The 10838-nt window shown below is 41.6% G+C and overlaps 1 protein-coding gene across 7 annotated transcripts in view; it reads left to right on the forward strand.

Annotated features, from left to right (window-relative positions):
- The window catches only part of ZUP1 (zinc finger containing ubiquitin peptidase 1), a 32838-nt gene extending 22371 nt beyond the window's left edge, over positions 1-10467 (forward strand). For all 7 annotated transcript variants that reach the window (XM_066606804.1, XM_066606813.1, XM_066606796.1 and 4 more), the window contains exons 8-10: positions 5193-5347; positions 9026-9246; positions 10177-10467. In XM_066606804.1, the coding sequence (XP_066462901.1) occupies positions 5193-5347; positions 9026-9246; positions 10177-10224 (424 nt within the window). In that variant the 3' untranslated portion in view covers positions 10225-10467. The remainder of the gene's footprint in view (positions 1-5192; positions 5348-9025; positions 9247-10176) is intronic.
- The last annotated feature ends 371 nt before the right edge of the window (positions 10468-10838 follow it).

Genomic DNA, 10838 nt, shown 5'->3' on the forward strand with positions numbered 1-10838 from the left:
TGTGTGTCGTGTGGAAATCGGCATGGATGTACTAGAGCTGTGTGTGCCATGTGTGGAAATCGGCATGGATGCAGTACAGCTGTGTGTGCCATGTGTGGAAATCGGCATGGATGTACTACAGCTGTGTGTGCCATGTGTGGAAATCGGCATAGATGTAGTACAGCTGTGTGTGCCATGTGTGGAAATCGGCATGGATGTAGTACAGCTGTGTGTGTCGTGTGGAAATCGGCATGGATGTAGTACAGCTGTGTGTGCCATGTGTGGAAATCGGCATGGATGTAGTAGAGCTGTGTGTGTCGTGTGGAAATCGGCATGGATGTAGTAGAGCTGTGTGTGCCATGTGTGGAAATCGACATGGATGTACTAGAACTGTGTGTGCCATGTGTGGAAATCGACATGGATGTACTAGAACTGTGTGTGCCATGTGTGGAAATCGACATGGATGTAGTAGAACTGTGTGTGTCATGTGTGGAAATCGACATGGATGTACTAGAACTGTGTGTGCCATGTGTGGAAATCGACATGGATGTAGTAGAAATGTGTGTGCCATGTGTGGAAATCGGCATGGATGTAGTACAGCTGTGTGTCATGTGTGGAAATCGGCATGGATGTAGTACAGCTGTGTGTGCCATGTGTGGAAATCATCAGAATGAATGTAGTACAGCTGCGTGTGTGATGTGTGGAGTCATGATTGATGTAGTAGAGGTGTGTGTGTGTGTGTGTGTGTGTGTGTGTGTCCTGTGTGGGAATCGGGATGCAGGTAGTAGAGCTGTGTGTGGAATGTGCTCTGTGTGAAATGTCAGGATGGATGCAGTAGAGCTGTGTGGAAATCGGCATAGATGTAGTAGAGCTGTGTGTGCCATGTGTGGAAATCGGCATGGATGTAGTACAGCTGTGTGTGCCATGTGTGGAAATTGGCATGGATGTAGTAGAGCTGTGTGTGCCATGTGTGGAAATCGACATGGATGTACTAGAACTGTGTGTGCCATGTGTGGAAATCGACATGGATGTACTAGAACTGTGTGTGCCATGTGTGGAAATCGACATGGATGTACTAGAACTGTGTGTGCCATGTGTGGAAATCGACATGGATGTACTAGAACTGTGTGTGCCATGTGTGGAAATCGACATGGATGTACTAGAACTGTGTGTGCCATGTGTGGAAATCGACATGGATGTACTAGAACTGTGTGTGCCATGTGTGGAAATCGACATGGATGTACTAGAACTGTGTGTGCCATGTGTGGAAATCGACATGGATGTACTAGAACTGTGTGTGCCATGTGTGGAAATCGACATGGATGTACTAGAACTGTGTGTGCCATGTGTGGAAATCGACATGGATGTACTAGAACTGTGTGTGCCATGTGTGGAAATCGACATGGATGTACTAGAACTGTGTGTGCCATGTGTGGAAATCGACATGGATGTACTAGAACTGTGTGTGCCATGTGTGGAAATCGACATGGATGTACTAGAACTGTGTGTGCCATGTGTGGAAATCGACATGGATGTACTAGAACTGTGTGTGCCATGTGTGGAAATCGACATGGATGTACTAGAACTGTGTGTGCCATGTGTGGAAATCGACATGGATGTAGTACAGCTGTGTGTGCCATGTGTGGAAATCGACATGGATGTAGTACAGCTGTGTGTGCCATGTGTGGAAATCGACATGGATGTAGTACAGGTGTGTGTGTCATGTGTGGAAATCGGCATGGATGTAGTACAGGTGTGTGTGTCATGTGTGGAAATCGGCATGGATGTAGTACAGGTGTGTGTGTCATGTGTGGAAATCGACATGGATGTAGTACAAGTGTGTGTGCCATGTGTGGAAATCGGCATGGATTTAGTACAGCTGTGTGTGCCATGTGTGGAAATCGACATGGATGTACTAGAACTGTGTGTGCCATGTGTGGAAATCGGCATGGATGTAGTACAGGTGTGTGTGTCATGTGTGGAAATCGGCATGGATTTAGTACAGCTGTGTGTGCCATGTGTGGAAATCGACATGGATGTACTAGAACTGTGTGTGCCATGTGTGGAAATCGGCATGGATGTAGTACAGGTGTGTGTGTCATGTGTGGAAATCGGCATGGATGTAGTACAGGTGTGTGTGTCATGTGTGGAAATCGACATGGATGTAGTACAAGTGTGTGTGCCATGTGTGGAAATCGGCATGGATGTAGTACAGGTGTGTGTGCCATGTGTGGAAATCGGCATGGATGTAGTACAGGTGTGTGTGTCATGTGTGGAAATCGGCATGGATGTAGTACAGGTGTGTGTGTCATGTGTGGAAATCGACATGGATGTAGTACAAGTGTGTGTGCCATGTGTGGAAATCGGCATGGATTTAGTACAGCTGTGTGTGCCATGTGTGGAAATCGACATGGATGTACTAGAACTGTGTGTGCCATGTGTGGAAATCGGCATGGATGTAGTACAGCTGTGTGCGCCATGTGTGGAAATCATCAGAATGAATGTAGTACAGCTGTGTGTGCCATGTGTGGAAATCATCAGAGTGAATGTAGTACAGCTGCGTGTGTGATGTGTGGAGTCATGATGGATTGTAGTAGAGGTGTGTTTGTGTGTGAGAGAGATGTCTGTGAATCATAATGGATGTACCATGTAGCACAGCTTTATGATTGGTCATTCAAGACGAGCTTTAGAAAATGGCCATCTGAATGTATGAATTCATAAAGGCTATATATCTCTGTAACCGAATGTAATGGCAACTCTTTGCATCTATACATGTGGCTACCAGAATATGATGGCCTAAGGATAGAATCACACAAGTAGTTTTACAAACCAAAGCCAGGAGAGGACTCAAGAAGGAGGCAAAATACAAAGACTGAAAAGTTTATTCTCTTTGGCCCAAAAGAAAAATCTATCACGAAAACTGCATGTGTAACATTGGCCTAAGCGCACCAGGAAGGGGGACAGAGCAAGCTGCCATGGTTCCTGCATTTATCTACAATAGGACACTTAACCCCTTGAGTGGCGGGTTTCTTACCACCCTGTCGTGCCCACCATGGCAGGTTTTTTAAATGGTCTAATCATTTAATTTCAACTAATTTTGCAGTTGCGTTCCAAGAGCCATAACTTTTTCATTTTTCCATTAACCAGGCCATACGAGGGCTTGTTTTTTGCGGAACAAGTTGTACTTTGTGATGACATCATTTTTGGGTATATATATAATGTATTGCATAACTTTTGTAAAAAAAATTTGTAGGGCAATTGGGGAAAAAAAAGAAATTCTGCCATTTGTTTTTTTTATTTCATTTTTACGGCTTTCTGCGTACAGAATAAATAATGTGATAACATTATTCTCTGAGTCGCACGATTCCGGCGATACCAAGTTTATACAGTTTTTTTATGTTTTGCTATTTTTGTACATTTAAAACCTTTTTTTTTTCTTAAAGGTTTGCTTTTGTGTCGCCACATTCCAAGAGCCATATTCATTTTTTTCCCCATTGCCAGAGCCCTAGAAGGCCTTGCTTTTTGCGGAATGAACTCCAGTCTTCATTTATCTAATTTTGTGGAACATGTAAAATTTTAATCGCCTTTTATTTCATTTTTTCTAGTGGCAAGATTAACAGAATCTCTAATCCTGGCATGTTTCTTATTTTTCACTGCCTTCTCTGAGCAGTATAAATAATGTATTAAAGTAATTCTACAGGCCAGTACAATTATGCCAATACCAAATAGTTTTTTTTTTTTCTTTTTCATGACTTTTTCACACTAAAAAAAAAAAAAAAAAAAAAAAGTAATAAAAGTTTAAATCACCCTCCTTTTGCCATATCTATAATAAAAAATCTAAATCATAAAAGAAAAATACATATTTGGTTTCGCCACGTCCATAAAAGTCCGATCTATCAAAGTAGTGAATTATTTACCCTGCACGGTGAACGTAGTCGGGGAAAAAAAAAAAAATTAAGAACGCCACAAATGCACTTTTTCAGTCACCCTGTCTCCCAGAAAAAATGCAATAAAAAGCGATCAAAAATTCTCATGTATTCGAAGTTAGCACTAACGTAAACTACAGGACATCCCGCAAAAAATGAGCCCTTGCTCAAGTATGTCGACGGAAAAATATAAAAGTTATTGCTCGCAGAAGGTGCAGCAGAAAATAATTTTACAAAAATTAAATGTCTTTGAAAAAAAATACAAGTACCACAGCAAAAAAAACTATACAAGTTTGGTATCGTAGTAATCGTACTGACCCAGAGAATAAAGTTATGTCATTTTTGTTGCAGTTTGTGTGCCGTAGAAACAAGACGCACTGAAAGATGGCGGAATGTCATTTTTTTTCATTTTACTCCACTTAGAATTTTTTGTAAAAGGTTTTCAGCACATTGTATGGTACTTTAAATAGCACAATCGAAAAATACAACTCGTCTCGCAAAAAACAAGCCCCCAAAAAACAAGCAGCGACGTCGATGGATAAATAAAGGAGGGATGATTTTTTAAACAGGGGGAGGAAAAAAAGAAATGGGGGGGGAAGGGGCCATGTCATTAAGGGGTTAAATAATGTACTAACTTCCTTCTCTGTCATTATGATGCAGAGATACCACATGTGTAATTTTATTTTTAATTTTTTACAAAGTAAAGGGAAACGAGTGTTTTTGTTTTTTATTTTTTTAATAATTTTTTCACTTTTTTTTGTTTTTGTCGCTTTTAGGGGACTTCCACAGAGACCCATCAGGACCCCCTGATCACATTCCAGGGGTCCAATAGTGACAGCCCTTTACATGCTGCAGTCACATAGACTGCAGCATGTAAAGGGTTAACACAGCAGAGATCAGAGGTTTTCTCTGATCTCTGCTGTAAGAGCTGGTGCCTGGCTGTCCTCTGACAGCTAAGCACCAGCTCTCCCTGCCACAGAGACCACCAGCTTGCTTCTGACAAGTTGGCAGATCGGCAATATCTCCCAGCTTCTTATTTAAAAGTGCTGAACTGCTCTGTGTGGGACTGTGCAGGCAGAACACAATGCTACAGCTTGTGGCACTGTGCTCTGCAACTCCCATAGTGATACATAGCCCGGAGATCTTCCGGGCTATATTGCTATGAGCAGTGGAGCTCGTCCTGGAAAATTTCCGGGCGTGCCACTCAAGGGGTTAAAGGTGATTACACCCACTGAGCCAAAGTTTTCAGAATTTAAATTTTTGCATGTTTTAATTTGTCTTTTACAGATGTCAAGTTCTTGACTTTCACACACCTAGTGGTCCATCAGGGACACATCCCCTTTTGTTTGAATGGGTTCTAAACTATTACGCATCTGGTACAAGAGGAGCTGAAGGGAAATTAGTGCGCACCTCCAAGCCGGCCATTTACCTTCAGCACCAAGGTAATGTACAACTCCATGGCATTGAATATATTACATTATGGGATTTTAGTCATTGTCTGTCAACTTGGGTGCTGGCATATACCAACCCCTTACAATTCTTAGTGGTAAAGTAGAAGATATGTAAAGCCTGTATTCAGGTTACTAGTAGCGTGCATAAGGGCTCCTTCAAACTGGCTAGAAAATTGTGTTAGATCTGTGCATTGCGAGACGTACAAGTATGAAACCTATACCTTTTTAAGGGATTCATACACACTTGCGATGTTTCCCTGCATGGCACTGTGTTGCTATGCAGGAGACACATCACAGCATGCCCATTCTTTTTGCGAGATCGCCTATTGTTCTCAATGGGGCTGGCGGCAGCAGCACCGGCTCCATTAAAAACAATGGGAGAACATCGCTACCTCCTGCCGCAGCTATGAAGGGAACCCCCCGCAGTGATGCGAGGTGATTTCCTTGTGAAAACTCCTTGCATCCAAAGGTTTTCAGGACTGCGTGTGTGATATTGGGCCGTGAATCATGGCCTGATATCGCCCTCGCCAGTGTGCAGACATACAAACAATATGTTGACATACAAGAGTATTACTAGGCTTTACATGGGATTATACACTTGCAGCAGTTCATCTGATATATAGCTATTAGCTTGAAATGCCTTTTAGAACTGGAAGAAATATGGCAAATTCCCAGCAAGAATCCCTATCACGGTGCTGGATACAGTGTATTCTGTCATGGGAGAGAGAATATCACAACAGCCTGTCCCTAGCTGCATGTACCAGGTTCCTACAGTGCAGACTTTGATGCATTTTATTTAGAGCACTATAAGAAGGGAATTTATGAAAGACCTATAATTTCGCTTACATGTGTTCCCCCTTTAGGATCCACTCATAGTTTTTGGCTAAGAATCTCCTCCTGTGTACCATTAATGAAATCTCTTCTGATTTTGTCATGTGTCTAAATAAATGACGTCTCTAGATGTCCGCATGAAGGTCTGACACCACTTTATACTTTAAATATACATTCCCATTCTCGCAAGACTGCAATCTGCTGGTGGCACCCATGTTCTGGGCCATAAACAAGTTATCTATTTGGCTTATTCAAAGATTGGGCTGCCCCATATGCATTGGATTGTTAGCTTTTCTTCATGATACTGGTAGGGGACACTGTAAATGGATAAGAACCATCCTAAAAAGGCTTTTGCAAACACTGAACATAAGCTCTGCTACATTCCTACAGACTAACACACCTGTGAAACAAAGTTGTAACCCACTTGCAGCAACTACATCCTCATATACTTCTTCTGCAGGAGACCTACTTGGGGAAAGGAGGTGTGTGCTCACTAAAGACTCCTTGGATCGCCCCGTACCTTTTCGTCCTTTTATACCTCAAAGTCCAGGGGCATTGCCATTTTACTACACAAGAACTTACAGTTTAGTATACATTCACAGATCCTAATGGAAGGTATATTTTTCAAGAACTCACTATGTATCACCAATACTCTTCTTTCAACACTTAGTCCCTAATCAACCTAACGTAGCCTTCTAACAAATATACATCATTACAATTTGGCCTCACTTTTGCGCATCGCAGTGAACTGAATCAGCTCCTCATCTTCGTGCATAGCCATGCCCGTAGACGAACACTTTGCAAAACTATTCTCTTTACTTTACCTTGTACATGCCACACCTGACTCGCTCCCAGAGGATGTCATTCAGCCCCCTTGTGTTTTCAACTATAAAAGCTTGGCAACGCTCCGGACATCTACTGGCCCACAGTCCTCATTATTCCACGTTATTACCTTTTTTGTAGGTGATCCATTCTTTCACAAGTGTGAGCCAACACAGCACATTCCTTTCTTAGAAATCTATAGGCATCACTACAAAAGGGAACTTTCTAACCATGGTAGACACATGCCAACGTTAGCAGTAAAGAGCAAATTCCACATACAAAACAACATGTTCCACTATATACAAGCACAAAGCTGCACAGCAAAGGTTTGGCACATGCTCCCAGCCACCACTGATGTTCTGGTGTCTGCTTTAGTAAATACCCACTTTTTAATGCGAAAGATAAGGTTACATAAAAGTTTGCTTAGGGTGTATCAGGATGGATGGTGAATTTTATGGGGCTCTCACTGGAAGAACTAATTGACATTACTAACAAAGCTACTGTGTTTTTCATGCTCCATGTACTCAGATGTGGCACTCAAATTGGCATACAGGGCTTATAGTTTTCCCTCTCGTAACCACAAAATTGATGGCAGTTAATTGCCCTAATGTCCAAAGGGTCCTGAGGCACATCTCTCTCATTATCTGTGGTCCTGCTTGGTTGTTCAAGTCTATTGGCGAGAGGCTGAGAAATTTACAACAGTTTGTTCCCCCTAGTGCAAATAACACCTGAATGGGCCATTTTGGTGCAACACACAATCCTCTCCAAATGACACTGATGAATATGTATTAGGTCTCCACTGCAGCCTGCAAATTGATTTTACAAGAATGGATTTCCACAAGTCCACCCTCTCTGTGTCTATTTTTGTCGAAACTATCTTTCGTCTTCTGGGTGGACTCATAGATGCAGGACTCAAAAAAGCAAAAAGTCAGGCAGTTTTTTTGCATTATGGAAACCATTCATAAAAGGGATTCTGTCACCACGTGGCAGAGAAAGGCTGGCACAGTCCACCTCCATGACCTGAGCTTGGCTCCGAGTCATACTTCATGAACCTGGTGACAGAATCCCTCTAATATCCTACCGCTTCAATTACATTCTTGTTTCCAACATGCCACCTGGTTTTTGGAAAGTCAGTTAAGACCAGCGCCAATACGCTTCATCTGACAAATACGCTTTACCTGATGCTGCATAAACGATGGATGATGAGCTCATCGTTTAGAGTAAATGGCAGCATTTCAATAGTGAACAGCTACTGTGTTATCTCAATGGAGAGGGCCAGGGGAGCGAGAGGAGAGAAATCTCCTGCAGCCTTCCCGCTGAATTAAATAGCGTAGCATTCTGTGCTGTTTTGTCTGGGATTTTATGTTGCATCTCTATTGGAGGCTTTGAACTGAACATCTGAGGCTTATGTGTTAGTCTGTATCTCCTTGTGCACATTTATGTATGAGCTTTTTGACATTTTTATTCTTTCTGTGCAGTTTTCAGTAACTTTTTTTTTTTTTTTTTTCTTTCCTCTTTTGACATGAATAAGTGTAAAGGATTGGTTTGTGGCAGAATGAGTCTATTCATATGGTGCTAACTGAGTGAAACTGGAGTCTGGTGGGGAAAACTTGCACTTTGTACTAAATGCTGTTTTTATCTGTTGTGTGTGTTTATTTTTATTTTTTATGTAGACTAAGGGCATTTTAGATCTCCTGCTAGCTTTTAAAGGTTATTGCACTTTATCTTGCTGCCACACTTGATGTTAATTACCAGTTGTGGATGTCCTGATGCAGTGATGGAAGGAAGATCCTAAACGTGAAGCTTGGCTGGTCCTTCTGCGAGTAGTTAATGTTTCTGAACTAATGTTAACTAAGAACTGCGAATTGGAACCGCTCTGGAGTTTGCAGCTGCTGATAAAATAAGCCCAGTGTAGGAGAACTCTAGTTTTATACACTTGGTCAGAATAAAACTTTCCCCTTGCATGTTTGTAGTTAATACTTGGAAAGTGTATTAACATTTGTGGGTTTGCTGCAGGTCACAGTCGCACCATTGTAGGAATTGAGGAAAGGAAAAATAAATCCTACTGTTTATTACTATTCGATCCTGGATGTCCTTCAGAAATTATGCAGAGACTCGCTAGAAAAAATGCAGATGCTGCTGATCTAAAACCTATCCGCAAATATGTAGGCGATCTAAAACATAAGCAGTACCAGATTGTGGCAGTAGAGGGCGTTCTCTCACCAGAGGAAAAGGCTGTAAGTATTACTTAAAGGCTCTTAAATCTTAGTTGTGTAGTGATTTTTTCATGCACAGTCTCTGCAGGAAAAAAAAACAGGAAAAGAAAAAACTTATCAGTAAAGACTTGAAGAACTTTAATTTATATAGCCTGGAGGAGAGAGGGGAGAGCGGGGACATGAGTGACACTTTTAAATATGTTAAAGGTAGAAATAATGTTTAGGGGGAAGTGGTTTGTTTGTTTTTTATTAGGGAGCTAAACATTAGAACAAAGGGGACAATCTGAGATTAGTGATGGTGGTGGTGGGGGGGAGGGTAATCAGAAGCAATGTCAGAAAATATTATTTTACTGACAGATTATTAGATGCTTGGAACAAACTTCCAGCAGATGTGCCTGGAAAATCAACAATAAATGAATTCAAGTATGGCCGCCTGCAGACGGGTGGGTCGGATCCGGCTGCGAGGATTCTCACCGCGGGACCCGACCCGAGCGCCTGCAGAGAGCAGCGCGTACTCACCCGCTCCTGCGGCTCCGGCTGTTTGATGTGCCGGCTTGCCGGGCAGCCGGTGCATGTGCAGACCGTAGCCGGCGGCCGGACACTGACGTTTCTGTTTGGGGCTCTGTGAGCAGAGAAATAGAACATGCTGCGGTTTGTTTGCCAGGATTGGAAAAAACATTCCTGCCGCAGGTAGGAGCACCACACTTGTCCATGAATTCCCTGGAGTTGCTGCTCTGTTTCATCGAAGAGAATGGAGCTGATTTGTAATATTTCACACAATCCATGAATAGAACTTGCTCTGTTCTTGAAAGAAAGCAGACATGTTTTTCTAATCCTGACCAACCCTCTTTTTTGTTTTACGCACTGTTAGATACTGGTGACAGTACTCAGTAATATTATTCCTGTGTTGTAGATCTTGCAAACCTAATATGTGGCTTTTCTATTTTAAAGGCCCGTTTATTGATGTCAAAAGTCTTCCGAGCTCAGAGAATTCCTTGAAGAAAATTCAACCTTTAAATAGTGCAAGAAAGTCTCAAACAGAAAGTTTTCACTTAATGCCTCTAGTAGGGGATTCAATCCTGTTTTATGGTCACATTCGGAGTTGTCTGACCCTGGCGGGAATCTGCTTTTAGATTTTATATATATACTTTATTGTGTAATTTATCTTTTTATATATGGGTATTTGAGGGGAAAAGAAGTGTCTTAAGCTGTACTAACCTTTTTCTATTTGCACATGACTAATAAAATATTAATAACTATATTAGTATTGGAAATATGTTTTTGTTTTTTCTTAATCCAGAAGTTTTCAGTATTCAAATGGATGAGGTTTCCACAATTTTGTCTTGTAACAGATCTTTTTTTTTTTTATTATTTTTAAAAGCAAAAGACATCAAGCAGAATACTGGAAGAATGAATGTACTGACCTTATAGGAGGTTTCTAAAATGGTTTGAAATACAAGTACCAATATAAGTTTCGAAATTGGCCATCGTGATTCTGATGAAGTAAGGATTTCTTTCTTTTGTTCTGAACGAAGGGGGTTTTCCACAAGAAAACATTTGTGACTCATTCTTTGGATCAAAAAGTGGGATGTCAGAAAAAATCCGCGCTCAAT

Source organism: Eleutherodactylus coqui, chromosome 1, assembly GCF_035609145.1.
Source record: "Eleutherodactylus coqui strain aEleCoq1 chromosome 1, aEleCoq1.hap1, whole genome shotgun sequence".
Lineage (NCBI taxonomy): Eukaryota > Metazoa > Chordata > Amphibia > Anura > Eleutherodactylidae > Eleutherodactylus > Eleutherodactylus coqui.